Source organism: Anas acuta, chromosome 2 (genome assembly GCF_963932015.1).
Source record: "Anas acuta chromosome 2, bAnaAcu1.1, whole genome shotgun sequence".
Taxonomy (NCBI): domain Eukaryota; kingdom Metazoa; phylum Chordata; class Aves; order Anseriformes; family Anatidae; genus Anas; species Anas acuta.
In genome coordinates this window covers 156563427-156586508 of record NC_088980.1, presented here as the reverse complement: position 1 = coordinate 156586508, position 23082 = coordinate 156563427, and the positions used below count along the sequence as shown (strand labels likewise).

The window sequence follows — 23082 nt, the reverse complement described above, 5'->3', positions numbered from 1 at the left end:
TTTGAGAGTCTAAATAAGGTAGGTGCTGAACTCTCATTGATTTCCTAAGCTTACTTGAATCTTAAGTGTCTCCAGACATTCAAGTCACTCAAGGAAACACATAAAAGATAGCCCTTTTGACACGTTCAGGCTTCACATCATTACTGCTCTGAAGAGGTCCTTGAAGACATATTTTTGTCACTTCGAGTTTCTGAGCACTGCATGGAATAACAACCCACCCTGCCTGAAACATGAGTAATAGCCCAATAGTTAGGCCAGCACTGAGGGGACATTCAGCATCTTCTTCTGGCCACAGTAGGTTGATTATCTCACGTTGGTCAAGCAGCTCGTAAACAAACAAAGAGGGGTAAAACTTATTTCTGGCAGAATTTTGGACATTCCTCCAGCCTCAGTGGGCAACGATTTCTGGCTCCCCTGGATCTTTGCTCTTGTAAGTGTATCACTTTTAAAATGAGCATTCTTCGTCTCCCAGCTTTGACTCGTCAGCAGGGTTTGGGGAAAAGGCAGAGAGGAACAAATGTGGCTGAGAGAGGAAACGCAACGTCTGGTAGCGGGGAGACGGAGGGAGGAGGGAAGGGGGGTGACATGGATGGGGTCCATCTGGAAAAGGAGATGTCTCCATATCTATTTCCCTCTTTTTTTTTTTTTTCAGGGCCAAACCAACCTCAGAGCTGTTGCCAAACCCCAGTCATGTAGAGATCATGCGATGGTTTCTACAAAACCATGTTCCTGGCACAGAAACGATTGATTGTGCTGGGCTTTGTTTTTGGTTTTGCGCTCCAGGCTCTCTGCTCCCTCCTCTCCCAGCAAGAGCTGCAGCTGAGGGGAGACAGAAACTCTCTGTAGATGAGGCCTGGGGGTGTCTACAGAGAAGAAGAAGGGCAGGCAGCCAAATACTATCATAAACAACCCAGAGCTTCCTGGTCATAGCCCCTGCTGCTTCTCTGAAAAAAAAATAAAAATAAAAAGGAGAAGAATTGGCAGTGTCACTAGCTCAGCTGTGTTCTAGGGGAAACTAGAACTCATCCAAACAATTTAAGGCCTTTGTTTTGTGGTTAGTTTTTTTTTTGTTTGTTTTGTTCTTTTTTTTTTCTTTTTTTTTTTTTTTTTTATGAGATGTACTTGGTAGCTAAATGAGACCTTTGGTTTGTCTAAAGCATCATCTTGAAAGTCTGCCATGGTTTGGTTGCACATTTTTGTAAGGATACACGTTTCTGAGATGTTTTATGTTGTCAGGATTACGAAGCAACTATTTTCCCATGATGGCACCCGTAGATCTACTGGCACCCGTAGATCCGAGCATACTGGTGAGCCCAGCCCAGGGATGAAAAACAGATGTCGAGAGGGCCAAACAAAAATTTGCTGTTAAGTTTCTTTTGGTGAAGTCAACCACAAAACGGAAGGAAAGCTATGAGGGAGAAATGGGAAGGGAAAAACTTTTAAATGGAGAGGAAGGAGGAGATGCCCAGCCGCAAAGGGAAGGGGCCGGCAGCTGTGGTATGGGCTGTGGTGGCCGCACTGCATCCCGATGCCACGAACACATGCATCAATAAAACCCCAAGCAGAGGGAAGTCCCTTCTTCCCGTAGGCCCTGCAGTATATTGGGTGCTTGCAAAAAACTCCAGGAAAGTTGGGCTCGGGGCCAGAGCCGTTACTGCCTTTACCGCCAGGCGAGTTGGCGCAGGAAAAGGGAAGCAGACGGAGCAATTTATATCTCAACCAGTTTCACTGCACGTGAAAAATCAAAGAGCTCGTGGGTGAGGTCAGATGGCAGGGAGGGAAGAGTCAAGGGCTGAGAAGTCCCCTGGGGCTGGCGGCGTGCAGGGCACCAGGATGGGCAGGAGGGAGAGCAAACCTTAGCCAGGTATCTGCCACAGCAGCAGTGCTGCAGGGTCTGGAGGGCAAGGTGGGCTTCTTAAAACCCACCAGCTGTTACTGAGGACTCCCCTTTGTGGTCTTCCACTTCTGTGCCGGGATCCCTGATAAGCAGGCACTCTTTAAAGGAACTGCTTGGTTCTGCTTACAGGGACTTTCTCCTGCCAGCAGATTTCTGCATTTATCGCTACGTGTCCCCTTGCAGGCCCCAGCTGCCTTCCCTTCCTCTTCGCCACACCGGCTTCAGTGCTTCCTGTTGACAGCGCCCAAACGGATGCTCCAGCAGAATAAAAGGGTCAGAGGAGTTTCGAGGTCTCCCTATCTACAAATTTAGAGGAAACTCCCTTCTTTCCTGAAATTTCTGGATGCCAGAGCACCTGATCATACCAGGATTATGCTGATCAAACCTCCGCAGGTGAAGTGCCTCCAGGTTTTCCCTGTGTTTAAAAGGATTTCCCAGTTGCTCTACCAGACACACCAGCACCCATCCAGCTCTTGGACTGAAAGCCCACGGCTGTGAATGAGGAGCCAAAGTCAAAACCAGTGAGCACATGGGTAGGATTTATGAAGGAACTTTGTTAAAGCTGATGCTCTGAGTGGGAAATCACAGAAACTTTTTGAGAGAAACAAAGAGGGAAGAGGATTAGCTGCAGGATTAGCTGCAACTTGCTGGGAGCAGACATCTAGACGGTGCTTCGAGGTGCTCCTTTAGCACAGGATCTGCTCTGCAACCCCAACAACTTTGAGTTCCACACCCAGACTCAGAGATGTTTTCTCTTGCACCCTGCAGTACGTGCACAGTGCAGGGGAAGCAGGTGGAGACCAACCACATCTAACATGGAGATGTTTTGCTGCTGCTCGTGTTCCTAAGATCAACACAGCTGAGCTAGCGAACACATCAAAACCCAGAACATTAAAAGGAAGCAGGCCACAGGCCTGAGCAAAGGAAAGGTGGCTTTTCCAGTATGAATATGCACAGCAGTAAGGGATATTAGCCAGGCTAAGTGGTGACCAGGCATAGAGGCAGTGGGAAAATTAATCTTTGGCATCACAGCAACCAAACCCAGCCTGTTTTACCTGTTCCTGTGTCTTTACAAGAGGAAAATCTGGGGATTGCAGAAGACTGGATACCTCCAAATGCTGCACCCACTGTCATGAAGGGGATGGGGGAGACTGGGCAAATACAGAGCAGTCAGCCCAGGCCCCATGGATGGGAAAAAAATATTTGAAATAAATCACCAAACCATTTGTAATGCTGCAGGGGCTATCAAGGAGATGGGAACGAACAGCAAGAGCCTTGTGACAGATGGGTGTTATTCCCACCTGCGGCAAGGTGGCAAAATCTGTAGTTAGGGTAAAAGTGGTATGTCACATACCTCAGCATTAATAAAGCTTTTGGCACTGTATCACATGGCTGTCTTATAAGCAAGCTAAGAAAATGCAGTCTAGCTAAAGTCACAAGCAAATAACTGTCAATGGCTTTGCTGTCAAAGCAAAAAGATCTATCAAACAGGGTTCTCTGCAGCTTGCCATGGCTCTGGTATGATGCAATATTGTAATTAAGAGTTCAAATGATGGATTAGAGAATATGTTGAACGAGCTTGCAGGCAACAAACTGGTAAAATCTGCAAGTCAGAGAATTCTGGGCCATTCTGGTAAATGTAAGTGATGGTCTGAGAAAGAGGATGCAGTTTGGTAAGGATAAACACAAAGCTCTGCAGTTAGTGCAGACCCGTTATCTGCACAAATACAGGATGAGGAAATATCCCTTGAAGCAATTTAGCAAAAATAAAGAAGTAGTAATGGGTGCTATAAGAGATCACAAGTTTAACAAATGTCAAACTGGGAGGGGAGGAACTGGGACAGAAAAAGAAAAAGATAGAATTCTGATAGAATTCTGCAGTCCATTGAAAAGTCGCATACTTCGCACTGGGAAGCATAAACTGGAGTGTGATGAGATGAGATCCTTCCACCTGGACTGCTGCCTTCTCCCCGGTTTTGCTCTAGGATTGGTTCACATGGCCACAAAAGGACCTTGTAGATAGGATCAGAAAAGTTCTTTCACATCTAAGGGATGGTGAAGAGCTGGAGTCGATTGCTGGGAGAACTGCCTCCGGCATCAGCAGCTTGAGCATCATTATCCAGGTGCATCAAAGCACAATGGAAAATATTGTCCTCCCATTAGTGGGGAGATAGGGATGGAGAATGAACTGGGGATAGAGAATGAACTCGTTTGCCTTTCCTGGCCCACTCCATCTCCCTTCTATCATTGGCATGGAGATGCTGAGGGTGCTGGCCACCTTTCCTTCATTACAGCATAACTGTGCTGTTCAGGCTTGACTTTTATACACCAGTGCCTAACACCAAACATGACACAAAGATGCTCTTCCACTGATATCATGTAGGAACATCACTTCAAAATGTGTTCAACCTCCCAGAACACCTCCAGGCTTCCCAGGACCTCAGTCGGCAGTACAAGTTCTAGATGTGCTGAGCCAACGAGTGGAGAGAGCTCTGCATAACGTGAGTGACGTAGGGTTTTCTCCTTATTTCATCCAAGAAAACCCTTAAACACCATGCAAAGCACCCTCACCATGCATGATGGGGTTCATCATGCATGGCAGGGGGATCAGTCCTGGTGCAGCAGGGCCAGGAAGCAGGCACTGGCTCTGTGCCTGGTGCTCACAACAGCTCACATGGGACCTGCCCCTGGCTCCAGGGCCTGATCCAGCACCAGATGTAATCAGTAATTAGATAACCTGCAGACTCTGCTCCCGGGAACAAGAAACTCCTTGCCGTCATCTACAGTGCAATAAAACTCAGTGCAATATTTTCTGGGAGAAAAAACAAAAAAATCATACAAAATCTCTAAGAAAGTTGATTTTGCCCTCTCACACTTATTCTTAGAGATTTAAGTTGATCGCTTTCTCACACACGTGTGTGCCTGGGAGATCTGGCCAATGTTACCTCTATGCCACACTTAGACAAGAGATGACAGCTATGAAGTACTCATCATGGCTCTGAGGTTCTTGGCAGAGCACAACAAACTGATTTTGGATTTGCCTTTGTTGGCCTTTAGAGGGGAGGATGCTGTTTTGGCTCACTTCCCCTTTTATTTTGCCTCTTCTAGGCAAAAAATCGTGAATTTCCCAGTTCATTTGCTTTCTTTATCTGGATGTTTTATGGCTCACACCCTGTTCTCCATTCTTTTATGTAAGGTCAGTTCCTTGGTCCTCTTCATTTGAATGAAATCAGATACTGAATGCTTAGAGCAGAAAACACACGCCTTTCCGCTTAACCATTGCACTGCCATTTCTTCTAGGTGCTTACACACACGAACACATCATATCCATTTGTATTTCATTTGTGCCTAATTTAGGATTTCTACTGCAAAAGTCCACTAGTCCAGCACCTTGTTTACAGATTCAGTGTGGTCCATGTGGCCTCCCTGGAGCCTGCCAGATTGCTTGTTTAAAGAGGCACATTTTTGGTGGATGGGATGGGAAGGGTCTGGAATGCCTCTTCCCTCCCCCAAACAACCAGGCATTTAGGTCTTGGCTTGGAGAGATGAGGCCCCCCCTGCACAGGAACCATTGCAGGGGGCTGCAGAACCTCACTGGTGGTTTAAAAGAAGCCATGAATGGAAAGAAAGCTACACAGCATGGGTCCAAATTTCACCCAGGGGATGGAGATAGGACTGAAGATGGGTATACCTACTACACAGGTCCAAGGCCTGATAGCAGATAGGACTGGAGACAAGGCCACAACTCAAGTCCAGTGGCCATCTAGGAGATGAGTTACAATACTGATGGTAAAGGTACAAGGTCTGTTCAGGACACGGCTGGAGAAATGCACCCCTACTACATAGTCCAGGCAAGGACAAAAGGCTCAGGCTTGGGCAGAGGAGTCAGTTTATAATGCTGGAGGGCATAATTCTCGAGCAACTTTTCTTTGGAGGCAGCCTGGTCATACCAGACAGGGACGTATCCTCCAGCAGACTCCCAGCAAAGTGGAGAAATCACAGCAGCACCCAGAGCTTAACTTTTTGCCTGAGTCCTGACCTCTGTATTAAGCTTCGCAGTTCTTTTCCTGTCAAAAGCCTTAAATAAATAAGCAAGACAAGGGGTGAGTCATGCAGACCCAAATTAGTAAGAGTGATTTCTCGGATACCGATTCAGCATGCAGCAGCCAGGGGACCACCTTCACCTTAAGAGTTCTGGGAAAGAAGGAAAAATACGAAATATTGATATCAACCAGAAATGAAAGTTCATAAAACTGACAGCCTGACTGTGACTGCAGGTTGTTCTTGGAGTGAGCAGATGAAGGTCTTATTCTAGCAGATGCTGCAGCCCGAAGATCCACCTGATTAGACACACACTTTTTCAGGAACCTCAGCAGCTGACAGGTGTCTCAGGTGTGTCCCCACGGGCTGCAGGAAAAAGTGGCATGGTGACAAGGACAACAAAGATGTTGATGTGTCAAGGTGACAGAGGACAGTGAGCAAGGAGACCCAAAGAAACTCCAATGCAAAACAAAGAAGGAAATAAACAAACAAAAAATATTTTGTCTGGAGCTCCCTTGGATGAATGTGCCTGAAGATCTGCTGGAAAGCTCTGTTCTGGAGCAGCCAACAGGGGTTTCAGGAGGAGAAACATCCAGGGGTGGGATGATGGGGCTGGGATATGAAATCAACCCAATGAGGTGGAGCTGGATGGTGTGAGTGGAAGCCCCGGGGATGGTGCATCATGGCTCCAGCACCATTTGCTGTGGCAGCAGATAGAGCAGAGAGAGGTTTTATGCCATGCTACCTTGCAGCAGACTGCTCCAGGCAAAGAGGTTTGTCTGTCTGGGGGAAACACACCTTGCACCAGGGATGAAGATCCTGGTCTCCTGCTCTCCCAGGCAAGGGACCTAAATGCCAGGCTAAAGAACAAATTGTGTCCTCCTGGCCCTCTTCTCTACTAAATCAATATCAACATCTAACACCTTTGGCAGGTGGGACAGGACTCTTCCACAGAGCAGCCCCTATCCTCTCTGGCAACCCAGAAGTCTGAGCTCTTCTCCTAACCTGCAGAGAATGATGTAACTAGTGAAAAGAAAGGAGGTTGTGCCCTTCCTGTGGAATCTATGCAAAGTGGCTTTAGCAGATTTGCTCTGTGAAGCCCCTTCTGCTCCACTAAGCAGGGGAAACACCTCATTTGCAAACTCCATTGGGGTGTAGGTGCCTCACAGAGCCTCTTGTGCCAGGTTTAGGTAGTTCCCCACAAGCCCTGAAACAGAAAATTGGTGGTGAAGGAAGCCCTCTGCATGCCACTTGTCTCTACAGATGCTTAGCAAGCTTTTAGCAGGCCCACATTTCAAACTCAAACTCCCGAAACGTCAGTTCAGCAGTGAAGCCTTGCAGACCTAGTAATTCCTGTTTTAATTGCTGCACTGATCCCTGCTAACCCGCTCTCTTGACCCGTGAAGGGAGCTGCCATTATCTTAATTTCCTTATTTTAGAACTAGCCATTTGTCCCCAGCACACAAGCAAGCCACGTAATGTTTACCCTAGCATCACTTTGTTTTCAGTTCCAGCCGCCTCTCCGTTTCCTTTTACCTTGAACAAATCTTTTTACCTGCACCCACCTTTCCCTTGCACAGGCCACATTCCTGCTGCCTTTCTTATCGCCTGCCTCTTCTTCTGAAGGATTATTTTTCTACCTTGCTTTCACAGTTGGAACACAGCCATTCAGCAAAGCCATCCAACAAGCCCCAAGCCTGCAAGGCTGGATCATTGCTGTATTTTACTCTAGAACAGGCCTGCCATCAGACAGGTGCTGTGTTGAGCTTTGCAGACTGCTCCCCCAGTAGAGCCTTGGTAAGGAGGTGGGAGGTGTGAACTTAGACCAGTGAGCTTTCGAAAGGGCTTCCTTCCCTGGTTACATCTCCCATGCCATCTACCACAGCAAAACTGGTCCCTAGGTACTCTGCCCACCTGCTCCACTTGTAAGTATCCTGTAATTATTGCTGCTCCTGCCCAGACATTTCAGTATTACCAGGATGACTACAGATCCGGTGATGAGTTGTGTCCTGTCACTCTGAGGTCCTCTCTCTTCCTTTCCAGAAGTAGACAGGATCCTATCCATGAAGCAGTGGAACTGCTAATATTAGATTTGGGGTTTGGGGAGGAAGAAAACTAGAAAGTTGTAGGCCTTTGTCCATGTCTGCTTGGGATGGGGGGAGCCTACAAGACACCAAAGGAACAGGGGAGCAGAAAAAAGCATGCTATGCCTTCCCGAAACCCAGAAATTAAACCTTTGATGCTGCACCCCAAAGCTGACATGCCATGAAGTTACTCACATGTATGCCACAAAAAGCCAGACTGACTCTTACAGACAAAAGTTGAACTTGGTTGTTGGGCACTCTGTGACACAGACATCTTGTGAGTTTATCTGAATGATGGTGCACAGACAGGCTGAATTACAGTTACTCAGGCTACCACAAAGTTGAAACTTCCCAGATTTTTGGCATTTGAGTTGCAAACCAGAGAATGAAACAGTCCCAGCTGCCTATTTCAGTGGAAGGTATTAGACCACAGAAAAGCACCACTCTCAGTCAGTTCCTGCTAGAATAACCGGCAATGAGAATTAAAAATGAGTCTTAAGAGAGATGGGGGAAGTGGGAGCTTGCAGGCATGGATTTGATTTCCAAGTAGAGGTTTCTGAATGCACTCTGAAAACATGGGAGGTGGAATTTCTTCCGACAGGCACATTTGCCAGGGAATGCTGATTCTGCAGAATTAAACCCATCTGTGGTATACAGAGTTTGTCAAACTTGCATTCCCAGGCTCCCTCAGCAGCCAACTTCACAAGCTCCCTCCCCCAGTACTCTCTGTCCAGCTCATTTTCTGAAGAGCTTTGCTATTTTTGAAAAATTTCTAAAAAAATCCGAATTTGCTCAGCTGAACCGGGGTTGCTCCTGACAAGCTTTCTGGTAGACCACCGTATGCTTTGAAGATCTGTCCTGTCAAGCATTCCAGGCCATCCCACACCACTCCTGCTACTGGGCTCTGCACCTTCAAACTTTCCAGCCCTCTGTATGTAATCAAGTTTGGGCTCCAGTAAACAGGTCAGGAAGTTGGTTACCTACTTGCCTGGGTCTTGCATGCAGAGGGCTGTGCACGCAGCAGGTCTGTAAATGAAGAGGAGGCATCATGCATGCAGGGGTCTAGCGTATCTACAAGTTTGTGTACGCAGGGTTCCATGTATGAAGGGGTCCTGCACACAGGGATTTCCATGCACATGGTAAATATGCACACGAGGCACTTGTGGATGTGTCAGGTGTGTGTGCACACAGGAGATCTGTGCATGTACAGGGGCATAAATCACATAATCTTTAAGGTTGGAAAAGACCTTCAAGATCACCTGCTGCAATCATCAGCTACTACCAATGTCACCCACTAAATCACGTCCCTAAACACTATGTCCAACCTTACCTTAAACACCCCCAGGGACTCCACCACCTCCCTGGATAACCTGTTCTGATGTCTGACTACTCTTTCTGAGAAGAAATGTCTCTTAATTTCCAACGTAAACACCCCCTGGTGCAACTTGAGGCCAATGCAGTAGGTCCTCCTGCATGCAGAGAGTTGTGGATGCCGGGGGGGGCTGCTCATGAAGCACGTTGTGCACGGGTGAGGCCCCGCATGCGGGGGGTGGGGGGGTCCCCCTGCTAACGGAAACAGAGACGACCGGAAAGCGAGGAGGAAAAATCCTTGAAGGGAAATCAGCGAACTGCAGGACCAAAGCATAACTACCTCTCCACCCGCCCTGCTTTCGGTCACCCAGAGTGCATAAAAAGGGCATAAAAAGCCGCACCCAAGGGGTTTGGTGGGGGGGGGGGGGGGTGAGAGGACGACAGGACACGGCGCTTTCCCCGCTCCGGTTCTCCCGATCGGGGAAACGAAACCTGGCGCGGCCGGGGACCAGGAGGGGGAAGGCGGCGCGAGGCGCAGGGGCGGCCCGCTGGGAGGAGCCGGTGTCCTTCCCCCGCCTCCACCGCCCAGCCCTGCCGCCAGCCTTGCGCGCAGCCCATCTCCCTGCGCAGCTCGCCGGCCCCACCGCCGCACCATGAAGGCGCTCCTGCTCGCCGCGTTGGCTGCGGTGCTGTGCGTGGAGAGAGGTAAGAGATGGGGGCTGCTTCCCTCCTCCCACCTCTTTTTTTTTTTTTTTTTTTTATATATATATATATTTTTGCCCAGCCCCCGGTTCGGGGGGAAATTATTGAGGGAGGGGGGGGATGCTGTGGGGGAGATGCTGCGTCTTGCAATGGGTGCTCTGGAAGTTGGAAGAATGCGGGAGGTGGGGTGAGGGTTGCGGAAGGGCTGGGGGGGCAGGACTGAGCCGTGCTGGGGGTTGGCGGAGGTTTGGGGTGGTGGGGGTCTTCCCAAGACCTGCCGCTCGGCAGTGTCCCCCTTGCAGCAGGAACTTCGGGGCTTCCGTGCATGTATGTATATGGGTGTGTGTCTCCAGCTGTGTACGGCTATATTTTGGAGCTTTTCCCAGTTGCAGCTCGAACAAAGACCAGGGATGGCTCCGCTCCCCCTTTCGGTGCAGCGAGCCGGGATAACGGCGCTGAAATGGGCTGAGATGCTGCCGAGGGGAAGGAGGGTGGAGGGGAGATGGAGCCCAGCCCCGACAATGGCAGATGGAGCAAAGTCTGGGTAGAACCACTTGTGACCCTGGCTCCTGCCGTTCCCCAGCATCCACAGGGACAGCCTGGGGTTAACAGTGTGTGGGGAGGTGACCCCCAAGGGAAAGGGCCCTGTGGAGCACTCCTGGGGCTGCCACTGAAGCTGGGGAGAATGTGCTTCCTGTTGCTGGGTGTTAAACTGCAAGTTGGCCAAGTCACAGGTCCGTAATCCCCATGACTCCATTTCTGCCTTTCCAAACTCCATGGGGCTATGCAAAACCCTGTATTGTTTCCATATGTCACTGCTTGGAGAAGCCAAACAAAGAGCAAACAGGAGAGTTCTTGGTCGTCTGAGACTCTGGCTCAGGAAACACCGACCCTTCCTGCCTCCCGAGGACACCAATAAGAAGAAACTAATTGTTTCCTACCCTTCTTGTGCCTCCCTCTCCATGGGGTCCACGAAGCAACTGGCAGTCCAAGATCTGGGTCTCCATCAGAGCCCAGCTGGTGTGTGCTCAGTTCCAGCCGGGCAGTCCAGGCCCAGGCAGGAATAGGGTTAATGCTCTCCCCCTCCCCCCAAAAAAATATCTTTCAGCATAAGAGTAAATTCTCAGCCAAGCAAAAGGGTTTCTTAACCAGGTTGCCTTTTCCCTGAACACTTCCAGCATATGCAGGGAGTTTGTTGTTTTTTTTTTTTAAGAAAAGCTTTGCCCACTGTTCAAAGTGCCCCGAAGATCTGGCATATGGATCTTGTCTAAGAGCAATGTAAAGGAAAGAACATTTGACATAGAGACCGAACGGAATTGCTGCTGAAGCAACAGCATTTTTCAGTGGGGCCGCTGAGCTTTGGAGCGAGCTCCTAAAGGCTTTTTTTTTTTTTTTTTTTCCTTTTTCCTGCATTGCTCTTTGCAAGAATGGATTCAACCTCTTATCTGAGGAATTACCCCAAATGATCTTCTGTTGGAAGCCCTTTGTTCCTCCAAAGAGCTGAACAGCAAACAAATAAACACATACATTCTTCACATTGAAGAAAACTGCCTTCTCTAGTTGGTGAAAACGAGGCTTTTCTTATGCATTGTTCAGACTTAGGCTTTTTTTTTTTTTTTTTTTTTTTTTTTTTTTTTTACAGCCTTGAGCTCCAACTCTTAGCTCTGGCTCCAGCCGCGTAAAATAATTCTGCTCCCCTCTTGTGCCTTCTGTCTAAGGCACGCAGCCTGCTTGCTCTCTCCACTCTGCAGTGGGTCCTTTAGTTATCTGTTTTGCTTAAGCAGAAAGCAGCAGGAGTTAAAACTAAATGTTTCCTCTCCTAAACTATACCAAAGGGCTCACCCATCTCACCCATCCTGGAAATATTTAGTCTACATTAAGGCAAGGGGTAATAGGTGTGAAAAGGGACAGGGTGTGGACAGGACAGAGTGTTAAGAATATAGATTTAGCAGTAGAAAGTGTCATGCCTAGAGGCGTTTTTGTTTGCATATACAAATATTTCAGATGTGTTCACATCTGAAATCTTTGAGGCTTAATGTATAGCACTGCACCGCTCAACTTGTGCATTCAGCATGGTGAGCAAATACATACGGGGACACATGTGCTGCCATAATGTCCATGGGAAGCCTATAATCCACTTCATTCCTGCTTGCAGATGATTCCCCTGAGGTGGGATGAGTCACTTTGCCTCCTTGGGCCTCAGTTTGCCATCAGGGTGGTTGCAAGGAGAAGGGTTTGGGACAGGTCGCCTGAGACTTGAGTGCAAAGACATGGGGAAGAGGGGAAAGGGAGAGAGCCAGGCTTCTCTTCAAGGTCTCAGCCTGAGTTTGCAGCTGAGTTTTGGCCAACGAGATCAAAAAATACCACGCATGGAAATGCTTTGAGGTTTCAGCAAGGGATGACAACAGCCTGCAGATGCAGTGGTTGGCTCCCTCCTCCTCCCCTCTCCTAGGGGCAACGTCCACTGACGAATCTCACCTGAGGCCTTTGACTCAGCTGGTGGCCCTGTAATCCTGGCTGCGCTGTGTAGGTTGTGGCTGCCGTGCTGGCATGCTCAGGTAACTCTGCTTTGTTGCAAGGATCGTTGGCAGACTGATGAGCATGGAAGGCTGTATGAGACAGCCCAAGAAATTCTTGCTAGGGGGTTGTGGTGTTGGCTTTGTCTCCAGAGTCATCTGGCTACTCTGGCGTGACATTCAGGACCTCCCACTAACCAGCTTTAATATGTTTTCATGAGATATGCTATTATGTTTTTGTTTTCATCCCTTGCCTTGGCCGTGGCTGCTCAAAAGTCATTCTTCTGAGCACAATTGTTATTTTTTTCCAATTTTCCTGTAAAGGGCTTTTTTATATTTTTCTGAGAGAAACAGGATTGAGAAGGACCTCAAGAGGTCAGGCAGGCCTGTGGCGGAGCAGGACAGCTGTTATTAATATTTATCCAACTTACTCTTCAAAATACACCACAGCAGGGACTGCCAAGACTTAGCGAGCTCTATCAGGGCTCCTCCAGCATCACCTCCTTAGGAAAATCTGTCCTGGGGTTGGAAGGGGTAGGAGCAGGAATGAGGCAACCTTGTGCTTCCCATCTTGAATTTGCTTCCCCTCCATTTTGGATCCTATAAACACAGAAGAGAAAGGCAGGGCCTCACGGAAAGGTTTGCAGAGGGCTCCAAAATCAGAGCCCGTCAAGTGTTGGGAATGGCCCCGATCTGTCTGCATATGTAGGTCAACAATTGCAGAGTGGATGTGAAGCTCTTAATATGTAAAATACAGAGAAGATCATCCATCCACTGCCAAATACACAAGTCCATGCTGAGTCACTAGTCCAGGCAGTTTCTGCGACCGTTTCCCTCCGCTGAATGCTGTTTCCCAATCTTTCCCCTTCCTTGGATGTGGGATGGGAACTAGTCGGTGCAATCCATCCTGCTGGTGCAGGGTTGACCACATTGGGGAACCTGCCCTGTAGGAAGTCGTGCTTCTCTGCTCTTCCTCTGCTCCACATAAGAAAGGTTGGTTGAAAGCAGCATGCTTTCATAGTGCTGTGACTCTCAGGGTAATGGGGCACTGCAAGTCCTTGCAGGTCTTGCTGCAGCGCTGGGCTTGCTTTGGCTGGGAAATCGTTTCTACCGTGTATGTTAGCTCAAGTGTAGCCTAAGCTTTGTGCCCTGCTGCCAAAGGCAGGCCACGAAAAGCTCGAACCTGTAGTCACACCTGGAGCAGTTCCCATTGGTGTCCAGGGTAGCAGAGGTGAATAAGCCCAAATCTCAGTATACAACCTGCAAGCTTGAACCTGCCTTCGGGTTGGCAGCCGCTGCTTGGACCAGCTCTTGGTGCAAATAAGAGCATGCCATGAAGCACCAGGCTGACCCGCAGTTGCATTGAGGCTTTAGCTGGCAGTTAACCCAACCAAAACCTTAAAATTTATCCCTTGTGCTTGAACACTCAGACAAATTTGGGGGGCAAAAAGGCTGTCACAGATCGACGCAGCCTGAACAGCAAGCACGGGCTGTGGCTGGATGCCGTGAGTGCTGCGTGCTGGAGGTGGGGACCTCTGAGCAGCGATGTTTCCCCACCAGCCCCTAACTGAGCCATGCCTTTCTCTTGCAGCCCACACACTCGTCTGCTTTTCCTGCTCGGATGCATCCTCCAACTGGGGCTGCCTGAAGCCTGTCACGTGCGGGGAGAATGAAAACTACTGTGTGACAACGTACGTTGGAGTGGGACTTGGTGAGTCTTCCTAGCTGCTCTCCGGGATTACGTGGGGAAGTGCGCGAAGGTTTTCCTTCCTCTGGCTGGAGAAAGGAGAAAGTTCTGTGTGGCAGCTGTGTCGGACCACCCTAATGGCATTTTGCGAGAGATGTGCTGCCAAACCAAGTCACATTAAAGCCCACGTGTCTGCACTGATGCCAGGAGTCCGAGGGGAACTTAGGGGTGGAGAGAGGAGATTGCTGGTGAAAGAGTCGAGGTCGAGGGTGTTGCAGGCTTCCTATGCAGGAAAGGTCCAGGGTTACTCTTCCTGCTTTTGCTCTGTGCTAGCTTGTGTTGCCTGTGATTTTTTGCCCTCTGTAGGCGTGGTGGGATTGCCAGGAACTTGCAGCTTCCCTCCCTAAATGCCTGCTTTTCATAGAAGGAAAAAAGCACCAAGAAAGCTCCGGGGGGTCTCCCAGATAAGCAGCCTGCTCTGGCAGGTCTCCTGGTGGCATTGCAGAGCTCGCATCCCATCCTGGCTTGCCCTGCTCTCCCTCAGCCTCTCCTTCCAACACGCCGGAGAGAAGAGTGTTGCATGCCCAAGTTGCAGAGCCCATAATGTGGGCGGCTTGTGCATGCACAAATGGAGGCCAGGAGTTTTTATAAACCTGTCATCTTAGCACACGGTGCTAATGGCTTCCTATTTCTTGAGCTCGAGCTGAGCTCGTAACGTGGCGTTCGCTCACGAGTCCCTCTCCAGCTTGAGGAGCCCCAGGGTCAAGCTTGAAGTGGGATTGTTGACATTCTCCACCAGAGCTGTGGCAGACAAATTTTGGCCAGCAGCCTGGGAGGGCTGTCCCTGGGTTGTACGGTCTCTAGGGGCAGTGTGGAAAGTAGGTGGGGGTGTTTCTCGAAGTGTGTGGGCTGGCTGAGGTTGACGAGAAGTGCTACATCCTCTCTGAGCTGCACATGACACTCTAGCTTTTTCGGTGCTGTTGTTTCCTCTGCAGAATATATCAAAAGGCTGAAAGGTTTTAAACCCGTCTGCTTTCTGTTTTTTCTTCCTCTCCCCTTCCCCACTGAAATTCAGGTGGCAAGTCCGGCCAGTCCATCTCCAAAGGATGCTCTCCCATTTGCCCCAGTGCCGGGATTAACGTTGGCATAGCGGCTGCCTCTGTTTACTGCTGCGACTCCTTCCTCTGCAACATCAGCGGCTCCAGCAATGTGAAAGCCAGCTACACCGTCCTGGCCTTGGGCATCCTGGTCAGCTTCTTCTACATCCTCAGGGCTCGTGAGTGATGGGGCTGGCCGAGGAAGAGCCGGTGCCCTGGGGACGGTGGGGGCACCCCCGGCGAGCCCACCTCTGCAACGTGGTGCCCCGTCTTCCACGGGCTGCCGCGGGTCTCATTAGCCAATATTTTCTCTATCGCTGCCCACAAGGAGATCCTCTACTTCTCAGCAGGCCTCCGCGGTGGTCGTTTCCCAGACTTTATGCTCTTCCAGCATCAGAGACCTGGGCGGTTGGGCCCAACCGTTCTCCTCCTCCTCCTTCGGACCTACCCCGCTGCACTCTTGCACCTCCCGGTGGATTGTTTCGGAAGGGTTTCTGCTTTTTTACCTGTTTCCCCCAGTTTCTAAGGTTGCTTAAATCAAGGTTGGGACTCACCACGAAACGATTGCCCCCAGACACCGTTCTGTCAAGCGTTCAGATGGTCCTGCCTCCATGGAGATGCCTGGCACCAGCGTGCCCCAACACGAGGGTGGCCCAGGCACGGGGAATGCATGACCCCAAGGGAGACACATTCCTGGCCCCTGCAGCTGGAGTCTCTTTTTATAAATTTCTTCCAACCCTGGGCTGCCTTTTTCTGGAAAACAAATGACGTGTACCTTGTCCCTCTGAGCTCTGTAAGTGCCAGACCTGAATAAACATGCTCCTGTTGTTACCTGAGCTGGGACGTGTGCTGTGTGTTTTTCCTTGGTGCCACCAGAGAGATTAGGAACACTGTTACAGAAAATACAAATGTTTTGCACAGCACGAGGGCCTCCTACCCTATCGAGTGGTTTCTGAGTACTCCATCTCAGCAGTTCATCTCTGAGCAGCAAGCTCACCTCCTCCCTGTCCCTCACCTTTCTGTGGGCCCTGATAAAACACTCCATGGGCAGTTCCTTTCACATCTCTCAAGCATCGCCTTTTCCAGGTGCATTTTAGTGACAAGTGCCAGCCGTGGTTCTGAGTCAACCCCGTTGCTCCTAACACTGGGAACAGGACCCGTACAAATTAGTCTGCCTATTACAGAGACTTGGTGCCTCGATTTCCCAGCTTACAGACTTGGGATGGTGATAATGGAGAAAGCTGCAACACCTAAAATGATCCAGGGCAACAGGTCTGTTTGCAAAATCTGGTCAAGTCTGAGGCAAAGAGGTCAGATATTTAATTTCAACCTGCAACCCGTGGACGGGCTGATGGTGTGTGTAAGGACTACGGAAGGTGACTTCACTGCCAAACCTGCCATTCCTGCTGTCCTCCAGATCCCAGGATCTTCCCAGGTCTCTCAACAGCGTTGCTTCTGGAAGCTCTCAGCTCTCCTGGGGGAGATGTGTCCTCCTGCTGCCTCTGCATTGTGCCGGTTTATGATTATCTTTTCCTACCAGCTAGACTCCAAAAAAAGCCAAAATTGACCATAAACTTAGGTAAAAACTTGCTGTCACTTCCACAGGTTGATCAGAGGTGCACTGGGCTTTTTTTTTTTTTTTTTTTTTTCTCTAGCAGCAAAAGTTGGGTGTAGCATTGCCACTTTTCAACCTTGCCCTCCTCCCCTCCTTCGTATGTTTCTCCCGTTTCGTGCCCAAAAAACAAGCTCCCAAGCAGCATGTGCTGTTCAATTATGGAATCAGGATCATGGAATGGCCTGGGTTGGAGGGGACCTTAAAGATCACCTAACTCCAAACCCTGCTGTAGGCAGGGATGCCACTTAGTAGATCAGGTTGGCCAAGGCCCCATCCAGCCTGACCTTGAGAATCATACCGCTGTCCCCACTTAAATCACTAATGAGCAGCTTCTTTTCAATGAAGTATGTGCGCAGTTGTACAGACATCTAGCTGCAAATGCATTATCATGTTCTTTCCTCTTCCTTCTCCCCATCTTTTAATTAAAGTGACATAGATGCTAATGACGGCATTTAGAACGGGAGTTACTGGTCATCGTGATATGACCCGCAATTAGGTGATGAGTCTGGTAAGAATGCACCATGCTCCATTATCTCATTGGGCTTGAGATGTGCCTTCCTCTGGTTATCTCATCCTTTGTCATCTGCCAGGGTCAGCAGGGCTTAATCCTGCTGGGACCACAGGGCTCAATGTTCACTGTGCCCCAGAGTCTGGCCCTCTGCTATGCACATCAGGTAGCACAGGGCAAGCCAGGGAAGAAGCCAGCAAAAGTCTTTAAATTACTGTTCCCTAGCTTCTCTGTGCCTAAGCCTTCTTCCTGAGAGGGTTAGAAACCTCGTTTTCAGGGTAAATTTGTTCTTTGCTGCATGGTGTGAGTAGGTGGTGTAGTTCCTGTGGGATTACTGTGGATCAGAGGGATGGGGATGCCATCAGGTGAGACCAAGACAGCACCCACAATGTTCTGCCTTTCCAGCAACAGGGTTTTAGCTCTTCTTTGTAGCTACCTGATAGACTTGGTTCTGGACTTAATTATCCTTGCAACAGCTCTACTGCAAGCAAAGAGCTCGTTTTAAAAGCCATCAGCATAGCTGTGTCCTTGTGCATGTTCACGCCTTTACAAGTCTATCCCGAAGATGCCACACTGGACAATCCCATAGGATAAAGCTACAAAAAAGTTTGGGAGACCTGGTTACTCCTTCCAATGGTCCATTCCTTCCTATATTGGTATTTCAGAGTTTCTTTGTGCCAGGGACTTGGTTATGCAAGTGAGCAAGGGCTAGCGAAAGTGTGGTCAGCAGGATCCTTGCCCTATACAAAGCTGTATTAGTGGCATTGCCAGGTTCACAGTGGGTCACACATGTTCTTGACCCTATAGATGACGAGCATATTGCATATGGAGAAGTTTGTTTTCTTCCCCTTCCCCCCTCCCTTTTCACTCTTGTTTTCTCTTTCCCTCCTAGTGCAGTATATTCTTGTACACTTCATCTATGGAAGAAGATATATTTGCAGTTTTTCCTTTCAAACACAGCTGGCAAAGATCTCCCTGAAAGATATATGTGTATTGGAGAGACGGAGAGGGTATGGCAGCCTGTCAAATGCAGGAGATGTAATTCAATATTTTAATCCCAGGCATTTTATGAACAGTTCTCACATTTCCTGGTCCCACTGTAGATATTTTTTGCCCCCAAATCCCCAGCACCTGAAATCATGTGAGAACCTCAGCTGTTGTAAAGCCCAGGAGTGAAAGGCCTGAAAATGTGCAACCGTAGTAATTAAAAACATTAATAATACAAATGAAATACATAGTAAGAGCCCAGCATTTACAGAGCATTAAAACTGGAGGCTGTTAAACCAAATGCCTGATTTGGAGCTGGAGGGCCATGATGGGACTGCCCTGAAGTGCTTACTTGGGCTGGGGAATTAGAGATCGAAATCTCAGCAGAGAACTCACATCTTCACTTTTCCTGACAAGAGGGGAGGCTTTGAGGGGAGGCAGCTTCACTCTGTACAAGCATAAAATATCCTGGAACAGTTTTTGCTGAAAAATGAGAACAGCTTAGGTCAAAACCTGCCCACTTTGGAGCACGCTAATGAGAAAATGGTTTCTGTGCTTCCATCCTGGAAATGGCTGTATTTCAACGGCAGCTGCTGCCATCTACCACTATGTTAACGTCACAAGGGCTCCCATTTTTTATGTACTGTCTGCAAATGCTCAAAGCTCACTGCAGCACCGGTCCTCTCTGCTCAGGTTCAACTGGGCTTGTTGTTTGCCAAAAGGACTTAAAAAAACAAAAAAACAAAATAAAACAAAGTTCTTCCAATGGTTTTTGAGATTTTTATATATTTATTTTTTTTTAGCAAAACAGCAGACCTTCTCTGTTTGGAAAACACAGGCTTGAGGTGACGTCCTTGAACAAACAGCCAGAACAAATAGGGCCAGTTACTTGACTGTGGTACTCAAAGAATGTCCTTGCTTGGTGTTGATTTACTGAAGTTATGTGCTACTAGAAGTGACTGTAGTCCTGGAGACCTTTGTAATAAAGGTGGTTGTTGGTCCATGACTCCTGAAGGTAGCCTGGTAGTTCTGGTCCATGGAGGCTGTGAGCTGGAGGTGCCCAATGCTCTCCCTTCTCTGGGGAAGGCAGATGTGGTGCACATCAGGATGCTTGGAGCTTTAGGGCCCCATCAGAAGGTTCCTGTGAGCCCAATGATTTGCACCTTGAAGCTGGGCTCTTTTACTGTCGTCCTCAGCAGTGAAGTGCCATCAGTCTTGGCTGTTTGGATGGAGATGTCTCTGAATCCTCCTTTGTAACTTCTGGAGGAATTACTTCTCCCCTGGAAAGCTGCTGTCTGAGGGTATTGAACTGAAACGGAGATAGACACACCCAAGTCTGCATTTTGCTAGGACTCTTCGTGGTGTTTAGGGAAGCGAAGCCCTGGGTCAATCCTGCCATCTACTGGCTTGTGGTAAACCTTGGAGAGATGCTTTTGAAGCCAAGATCTCACAGGTCAAGGAGAAACCATTAACACAAAACTGAGAGTCAGGACCCAAGGGTGAGCCACCTTTAACCAGATAATTGCATGCAAAGCAGAGAATCGGAGGCATCAGAAGTTGATTGAATGTATTAATTTGTCCAGCTCTGTGCTCTTAGTGTAAATTGAGAAATGAAAGGCATAAAAGGCTTCCCAGGTCCAACATTTTCCAAGGGAACACTTTTCCAGCCCCAAACCTACCACTTCATCAAAACCGAAACACTTCATGAAATTATAATAAGGCCAATAAAGTGTTACAGAAAAAAAAAATATATCGACACATTTTATTTCAGCTTTGTTGAATGATCTCATTTCACTGGGATGGTTACATTGAAATGTTGATTTTACTAATACATATGTGTGAGCTTTGTAATTGTGTATTGCCTTTATTGCAACAGAATAAGCAGAATAAAGAAATATTGATTTCTTTCAATATATTAACATAAGTATATGTGTAGTGTATGTTACTTAATGTTTGTTATACTCTAATAAAACTATATGGAATTAATAAAAAAGGTACACTTGGAACAATATATTTTTTTTTTCTGGATGGTTCTATGTTACAGATATTTATTACAGATATTACCTCTTGCTTTGCTTTTTCTTTTGCTTTCTTGAAAGAAACAACTCGGGTTGGGTTCAAAGCCCAGTGCTGGGCATTACAAGCTGGTCAAAAAGAGCACAGACATGAAGCTGAGCCTATAGACTATAGGGAGGGATAAATCTGTACTTGTCATCTCAAGGCCATTGGAGTCTTTTCCTGTTGATGGATAAAGAACAGAGATTGTCTTTGCCTTCAATAGTTGTGCTCATAAATATCACGGAATGGCCATGACCCTCATAGGAATGGAGATAGGATTTGTCCTTTGAGCCTGCACTCTTGTTGGAGAGGATGGCTATTTTGGGCACATAATGGCCCCTGTGTGGGTGTCTGTGGGCAGCTGCTCCTCTTCCTGAGCTCCTCGGGGCTACAGTGCTGTGGAAACTGCTCTGGAGCCTCCCCCCACTCTCCTGAATTGGAGAGAATTCCTGCTTCTTTGCCAAGATATGTAGTTGCAATTTTTGTTTAAAGCTTTGTTATTTTGGGGACCCCAAATAGCTCAGTCTCACGGGAGAAGGAGATTATGTTCCCTGGGGAATGTATGGTAAATGCAGAATAACAACAATGGGCTCTCAGGAGTTTCTTAGGAACAGCCGTAATCTGATTGAAACAAATAAAAATATCTTTCCTTTTCTCTGGATAACCCTAACCTGGACTTTGTCCTTCCTGGGAAAGGGCCTTCTCCACTGCTCCCTCTCTTTTCAATCCATATTTTGTAGCCTAAGAGTGTTTTTGGGAGGGGACAGCACTTCACAGCAAGTGGGGGCAGAAGAAACCTGTCCCCCGGAGGTTATACCTGCCTTGTGCCAGGAATTCCTGTCCTTTTTACTCACATTGCCTCCCATGTTCCTGCTCCTGCTCTTCCACATGTGGACCTGCCTGTCTCCAGGCAGGCCCAGGATGTGCTGTCCCATGTTTCTTGTTCAGAAAATTCATGTAAAATGGTGCCGTTTCACCAGATCTGAGAGGGGACACCATCAGTGTTTTGACCCAGAGGTACCAGAGGTGTCTCCTTCATTAAGGCCCGTATTTCCCAGTGAGCCTCATTAAGAGATGTAGTGATACCAGTGCCCGAAAGTATCTCTGGAAACAAAACAACACGGATTGCTGTTTCAGTTTCAGTTGGCTCTGCAGACCTTTCTCACTGGCATTCCAAGGACGTGTTGATCATCTCAGGGTATGAGACACCCTGCGCTAGAGGACGGGCTTGCAGCAGCAGCATTCCTGCCCTTCCATCCCTGCCCTTTTCTGTCCCTCCGGATCAGAAACTCATGCCTCTGCTATAGCCATGGTACACATAGGCTTTGGAGGAAGGAAGAGTTCTGGAGCTGGAGAGGAGTCTCCAGAAATCAGGTTCTTTTGCTAGTTTAATGTAAGAATTTGAGATAAACATATGGGTAGATAGCTTGCAAGCCAAAATTTGAGGTTTGAATGCTAAAGGAAGAAAGAACCCAACAGAATCAAGAGCCCTACCTCCCTGCCAGTGCTGTGTCTCCATTTTCTTTCCCTTGTTTCTTTTTTTTTTCCCAGTTTGTGGGCATTGAGGTCCGCATGCAAGGCTATGGGGAACAATGGGAAGCCAGCATCCCAAGGAAGCAATGCTGAGCCCACAGTTTGAAAAGCAGCTGTGATGGAAAGAAGCTGGAAAGATAGGAGGTACATCGCTGTGGAAACATGCTCTGATCTTCCTGTTTATCATATCCCAAGGAAAAAAAAAAAAAAAAAAGATATTTAAAGCAAAGTACAATGGCCATAGGGCTTGGTGGCCTGGCCCCTCCTGTGACACAGGGACACGTGGCCACCCAAGCTGCCATTAACTTAATAACACTTGTCCTTTATATAGCAAGAATCAATCTAGCACGTCTCAAATATAACACATACATCATCAAACCCAAGGGGGGAGAGGTGTGAGTAGCGTGCCTTTCTCTCCTTCTCCGTGCCAATTAACACAAATAACAACTGTGTGAGCTGTGTGTGATTCACACAGGTCCTTGTCGTGCCCACATCACTAGGAGCAATGTCACATTGTTGTCCCTGAGCACCAGGTGCTTCTGGCTCCTTGGTTGTCTTCTCATTGCCAAAATTGTGGGGATGCAGTCACCCATTCCTGCAGGAGAATCTGAGTTTTACACGAGGGCTGCTTGTTGAACGCAGACCATGCAAACCTCCTGCTTCTAGGAGAGGCACCCATGTAGTATCACGGATAAAACTATTAAAAGAAAGATCACAAATACCAAGTACAAGCAGTCAATAAGTGTGGGGCAGTGGTACTTTGTAAGTGACCATTTTGCAATTCTCAGGACATTTATGAGGGCAAGGCATTGCTGCTCATCAATTGCAGATTGGAGTTCAACTCATGGTTTGTTCAAGGCAGCTTAGGTAGATTGTTTGTTTGTTTGTTTGTTTTCTTTTTTAATTTTCCTGTGTATGTAACTCATCCTAAATCTGGTTGGAGCCAATGGAATATGAAACACTGTTTTGGAAACTGTGAAAATAAAAAAAACTACAAAAATTATCCTAGTAATACCTTCATAGTGAGGGGAAAATGAGCTAGAATC

The 23082-nt window shown here is 48.1% G+C and overlaps 1 protein-coding gene across 1 annotated transcript; it reads left to right on the top strand.

The window, feature by feature from the left end:
* The first annotated feature begins 9867 nt into the window (after positions 1–9867).
* On the top strand, positions 9868–16171 carry LOC137851548 (lymphocyte antigen 6E). Its single transcript, XM_068672773.1, has 3 exons — positions 9868–10038; positions 14143–14262; positions 15314–16171. The coding sequence occupies exons 1-3, from the start codon at positions 9987–9989 to the stop codon at positions 15520–15522; spliced, it is 381 nt and encodes a 126-aa protein (XP_068528874.1). The 5' UTR covers positions 9868–9986; the 3' UTR covers positions 15523–16171.
* Positions 16172–23082: the final 6911 nt, after the last annotated feature.

Coding starts and splice junctions, on each gene's coding strand:
- LOC137851548 (XM_068672773.1), top strand. CDS start 9,987: ATGAAGGCGCTCCTGCTCGCCGCGTTGGCTGCGGTGCTGTGCGTGGAG. Junction 10,039..14,142: donor GGTGCTGTGCGTGGAGAGAG/GTAAGAGATGGG, acceptor TTTCTCTTGCAG/CCCACACACTCGTCTGCTTT. Junction 14,263..15,313: donor GTACGTTGGAGTGGGACTTG/GTGAGTCTTCCT, acceptor ACTGAAATTCAG/GTGGCAAGTCCGGCCAGTCC.